The 5,223-nt window shown below is 67.6% G+C and overlaps 2 protein-coding genes across 2 annotated transcripts in view; one reads left to right on the top strand and one right to left on the bottom strand.

Annotated features, from left to right (window-relative positions):
* Positions 1-130: 130 nt before the first annotated feature.
* Positions 131-1,501, top strand: MNEG_4032 (hypothetical protein; the record flags this gene model as incomplete). Its single annotated transcript, XM_014047497.1, has 1 exon — positions 131-1,501. The coding sequence occupies one exon, from the start codon at positions 131-133 to the stop codon at positions 1,499-1,501; it is 1,371 nt and encodes a 456-aa protein (XP_013902951.1).
* An 871-nt stretch (positions 1,502-2,372) lies between these two features.
* Positions 2,373-5,223, bottom strand: part of MNEG_4031 (hypothetical protein) — a gene marked incomplete at both ends in the record, with an annotated part of 6,802 nt that continues 3,951 nt past the window's right edge. Inside the window, 7 exons of the mRNA XM_014047496.1 lie at positions 2,373-2,498; positions 2,865-3,071; positions 3,303-3,368; positions 3,684-3,839; positions 4,142-4,267; positions 4,512-4,637; positions 4,912-5,161. Of these exons, the coding sequence (XP_013902950.1) occupies positions 2,373-2,498; positions 2,865-3,071; positions 3,303-3,368; positions 3,684-3,839; positions 4,142-4,267; positions 4,512-4,637; positions 4,912-5,161 (1,057 nt within the window). The remainder of the gene's footprint in view (positions 2,499-2,864; positions 3,072-3,302; positions 3,369-3,683; positions 3,840-4,141; positions 4,268-4,511; positions 4,638-4,911; positions 5,162-5,223) is intronic.

Here is a 5,223-nt window from a genome sequence, read left to right as displayed (position 1 = left end):
CGCGCCGCTGCTCCCGCCCCGCGTCGCCGCCGCGCTCGCCGCCGCCGCCGCGTCGCTCGACGTCGCGCGCGTCCCGGCCGTCGCGCCCGACAATCGGGACCAGTGGTCAGAGTGGAACAAGATCTGGCCGATGCCCTGGAAGCTGCCGAGCGGGCAGCCGCACCAGGACGGGCAGACTGCCGGCGACGCCGACCAGCTGTACTTCGAGCGCCACATGGCGCGCGTCGTCGCGTCCAGCCGCGCCGCCGCAGGCGCCAACGTGTGCCTGATCATCGACCCCTCAAACGGCGAGGTGATCGCCGAGGCCTCGGACTGCACCGCGTTGCACCCGCTGCGGCACGCGGTCATGGAGGCCGTTGCGGCGGCGGCGGAGCGCGACCTGCGGCTGTGGCCGGTCAACGGGTTTGTGCACCTGGGACGCCAAGAGGACACGAGCGTGCACGGCGTCAACACCATAGTGGACGGCGCCAACGGCGGCGGCGGCGGCGGCGGCGCCAACGGCGAGCTGGTGGTCAGCAACGGCGCAGCCAGCGGCAGCGCGAGCGGAGACGACGAGGGCACGGGCCGTCCGGCAGCGCAGGAGCAGCCGCAAGAGCAGGCTGCGGAGCGGCCGGAGCAACAGCACTCGCCGCCGCCGCCGCCGCCGCAGCAGCAGCAGCAGCAGCAGCAGGCGCAGCAGCAGCAGCATGAAGACCACCTGCTGAGCGGGCTGAAGCACTGCCACAGCCAAGAGGACGGCCTGGGCGTTGACAGCCCTGCCAAGCGGCAGCGTGTCACAAACGGCTTCGCAAGCCACTCCAAGCCCTGCAGCAGCACCAGCAAGGCGGGGGGTGGTGAGGAGCAGCCGGTGGGAGCAGCGGTGGCGGATGAGGTTCAGCAGCAGCAGGGGGAGCAGCAGCAGGAGACTCAGCAGCAGGAGGAGGAGCGGCAGCCGTTGCCGCCGCTGCCGCCACAGCAGCAGCAGCCGCAAGAGGGCCGGCAGGAGCGGCAGCAGCAGTCTGATGGGCCTGCGCCCGCCAACAACCCAGTCAGTGTGCCGCAGGAGCAGCCCAAGCGGCCGGCGTCTGCGTCGCCGTCAGCCGACGGCGGCGCCGGCGCCGAAGTCGGCAGCAGCGGCAACAGCGCGAGCGGCGGCGCGAGCGGGCTGAGCCGCCTGCCGACGCCGGTGCCGATCACCAGCTGGGCCAACAAGCCGTACCTGTGCAACACGTATGACGCCTTCCTGCTGCGCGAGCCCTGCGCCATGTGCGGCATGGCGCTCGTGCACTCGCGGCTCGCGCGCGTCGTGTACTGCGAGGCGGACGGGCGGCACGGCGCGCTGGGCGGCGCGTTCCGGCTGCAGGCCAACCGCAGCCTCAACCACCACTATGACGTCTTCCACATGCCGGCCGAGCGGCGCTCCTCCAAGGCGGCTGGCGGCAAGGCCGCCGCCAAGGCCGCCGCGGCTATGGCTGTCGTGGCCGCCGCTACGGCGGCGGCGGCGGCGCCCGGTGTTGCATGATAAACGGTACGGCGGGTTGTGGCGCGTCTGCTCAGTGCGTGCTCGAGCAGCTGTTTGGGCGAAACCGCGACCCTTTCCTTGGCTCTGGCTGCAGCAGTGGCGGCGGTGACGTGTCGTACGGACTGCTGAGGCGTGCAGCTGGCATTGGTTAGCGGGCCTTGTGGCGTGTGACGCCAATCAAACTGTGCCCCAGTGGGCACCACGTATCAACAGGACCTTTTTGAGGCGCATCTGGGGGCCTCCTGCGCGGGTGAATGCTGCGGATGTGTGCGGCCGCAGCTGCCCTGCTCATGCAGCGCTGCAGCTCTCTACAACGCCGCCTGACAGACGGGATTGCATCGATTTTACTGGATCACCCTTCGTGTCTCACATGTAGTACTTTTCACCACATAGCGCAACACACACAATGCGTAATGCAGCAACTGGTCCACATCAGACTGGGGTCCGCAGTCGCACTGGGAGATCAGGCGTAGCAGTCTATGCAGGTTTACACTAATGCTGTGTGCCTCAACCAGCCCTTGTCTGAAACAACCCAGTGTGATGCAATACCACCAGTCTCAACGTTCGCAGGACAGGACAGCGCAGCGCAGCGTTGCAGGGCGAGACGCTCGCTTGCCTCTTCTGTTGCCAACCGCCCCAGAAACCAAAACAAGCCAGATTCAAATCACACAGTCAGCATAAGTAAGCCCTACCTCATTATACCCAGCACCTCAGCCTGACACAGGACACTATGGAGGCATCTACAGGGAGGTTCAACACTTTCTAACGTGCCAGTTGCCCCAAACACTTACTCTGCTGTGCGCATTTAGTCCAAGCGCTGACCAGGGCTCTCTGCCAGGCACCTGCGCGTGCCTACCAGGCGTCCTGGCAGCTACCGCTGGTCTGGCGCCTCAGCCGTGTCCCTGCAGCGCGCCGCCTCCTGCTGCTGCAGCAGCATGTCGCACATCGCCATCAGCTCACCGTTCTCCGCCTCCTTGGCCGCCACCTTGGCCGTGGCCTGGGGTGGTTTGTGCATGTGGATGTGTGAGCGTGTGTGTGTGTGTGCGCGTGCGTGTGTGTGTGTGTGTGTGTGTGTGTGTGTGTGTGTGTGTGCACGCGTGTGCATGTGCACGTGCGCATTACGCAGGGCGAACTGTCCAGTGACACTGGTGGGTAGGGCGGTGCAAAGACTGACGTGCGGCGGCCTGGCAGCGGCTGCGCGTGTGGCGGCTGCAGTCGTGGCCGTCGCCCGCAAAGTGATGTTCGACGCGACAAACCAACCCCCAAACCGCGCCCTCGAAAAGCAGGCCGATCCCAACGGCTCAGCGCCCGTGACAACATCGTCCCGGTCAGGCCCCCCTGCCTTACGCGTGCGCGCGCGCACCTCCTTGAGCGCGGCGCTCTTCTGGGCATACTTCTGCTTGAGCAGGCCATAGTGCTGCGCCTGCGCCGCCAGCTTGTCGCGCTCGCCCTCCAGTGCAGCCTGGGCCTCCGCGGACGCGGCCAGCTGCGCGAGCAGGCCGTCAAGGCGCGCGCGGTCGGCCTGGGCGGCCTCCGCGGACTGCTCGGCCGCCATGTTGGCGCTGCACACCTGCGGGGCGCCGGGCGGCGGCGGGTTGAAGAGAATTGGCCGGACAGGGCGGGTGAGCAGCAACAAGAGGGGAGGCTGTGTCTTGAAGGCGTGGCTGCAGGCCTGTGGTTTGTGTATGTGCGCCGGAAACCCTTGAGGGGTACGGAGGTGCTCCCTGCTCGCCCCTTGCGATCGTCCCAGCTACTGTGATGTCGGCGCAGTGCGGGTTATCCCCGGGGCAGCCGCACCCACCTGCTCCACGGCCTTCTCTGTCTGCGCTCGTGACTCCTCCAGCTGCGAGGCCGCGCACGCCAGCTCCTGCGGGGATAGGATCGGGCGGCGCGCACCACGCAGGGGTGTCACAACCAGGCTGTGCGCTCGCTGGTTGGAGCCGCAGGTCTGTTACTTACCTGCCTGTTGCAAATCCTCTCACGTTGTTCCCCTGCCGTCTTCCGCCCTCACCGGCTGGTGTCAAGCGCGTTGCCTCCCCCCTGACGATCACACCCATGCGCGCCTTCTCGTGCATGTGCGTGCACACATGGGCAAAGACGCATGCGCACACATGCACATGCGTGCGCGCACGCGCACACACGCACGCACACGTGTGCGCGCGACGCGCGCCTACCCTCCCACCTGCTCCTTGGCGGCCAGCCGCAGTGCTCCCTCCTCCACGCGCGCCTGCTCCGCTGCGAGCGCGGCCTGCAGCTCGCTGTTGGCGCCCCCCAGCGCCGTCAGCCGCACATCCTGGAAGTCCAGCCTGTCCAGGGCGGAGTCCCGCTCGGACGCAGCCTGCGGGAGCGCACCACAGACGCGACGCCGCCGAGGGAGGGCGGCGAGGGGCGGGCGGGTTGGAGGCATGGCCGGGGAAGAAGCAGGGTGGCCAGAAAGGGGTGCGAGGAGAGCTCGCGGCTGAGTGGATGCTGCGGAGGGCGTGCTGTAAGAGCTCTTAGCAGGAAACATGAGATGCGAGGGGCAACATGCTGTTGGGGGAATCTCATCTTATGGCAGCGCTGCAGCGCCGGTCCGCCAGCCTGGCAGGGTGCGAGCACGCGTCCCCAGGGCCCCTGGCCAAGCGAGCGCGGCCCCCTCACCTGCACCGCCCTGGCCCGCAGCTCCTCCCTCTCCTGCGCCCAGCCCTGCTCCGCGTCCTTCTGTCGCTCCTGCAGCAGCTGCAGCTCGCACCGCGCCTCGGCCAGCATCTCCTGGTGCGCGGCCACCTAAACAGTGGCGGCGTCGTTCGTGACAGTGCGCCGTGTAGATGGGTTTGGGGCTTAGCACAACATCATCATAACATCGTGGCGTGCAAGTGACGCTCTACGGAGAACAGCAGAGCAGCAATGAGGGGTGGCAGCTCGCTCGTGTCCATAAGCATGCAGCGGCCCCGCCCAGCGCATGCTCGCGCGAGCAGCACCGACGGCGCGCGCGGCTCAGGGCGTGTGTAGGTGCTCGAACGGACCCCACCTGCTGCCTGAGCCCGGACGCCTCGCGCTGCGCCGCCCTCAGCTGGTCCTCCGCAAAGAGCCGTGCCTCGCGCTCAAACTCGTCCTGCTGCCCCAACTCGGTCTTTTCAAATTCAAGGGTGGCCAGCTAGGGGGAGATGTGTGTGTGTGTACGCGCGTGCGTGTGTGTGTGTGTGTGTGTATAAATGTGTGTGTGTGTGCGTGTGTGCACGCGCGCGGGCACATGCATCTGCGGGCAGGCGCGCGTTGCAATGACGGTGTTGCGGCATATTGTGGGGGTGCAGATTGCATCTGGACACATCCAGCACCCTGAAGCCGCATGCCTAAGGGGGCACGCCCCCCTCTAGTCGGCCGACCAGGCGGCGGCCCGCGCCCTGGGCCGCCGGCCCCCGCACACGCACCTGCTCCTTGAGCCTCTCAGCTTCTGATTGAGCCTGCCTCATCTGCCGCTCAAACCCCGCCGCCTTTTGGGTCATCACCCGCAGCTGCGCAGTCAGCAGCGCGTCCGCCACGGAGCCGCCGCCGCTGCCGCCGCTGCTGCCGCCCTCCGTGGCGGCTGGCTGGGCAGGGGCGGGTCGGGCCGACGCCGTCTTTGCCTGCGTCGCGGGGCTGTCGGCTGAGAGCTTCAGGCAGACCTTTGCCAGGTCCTCCCTTTGTCGGGTTGCAGCGGTGGGTGCAGGGGTTCAGAGCCGTGTATGCGTGCGTGTGTGTGT

Source organism: Monoraphidium neglectum, assembly GCF_000611645.1.
Source record: "Monoraphidium neglectum strain SAG 48.87 unplaced genomic scaffold scaffold00538, whole genome shotgun sequence".
NCBI classification, from domain to species: Eukaryota; Viridiplantae; Chlorophyta; class Chlorophyceae; order Sphaeropleales; family Selenastraceae; genus Monoraphidium; species Monoraphidium neglectum.
This window is presented reverse-complemented; position numbering and strand designations above follow the sequence as displayed.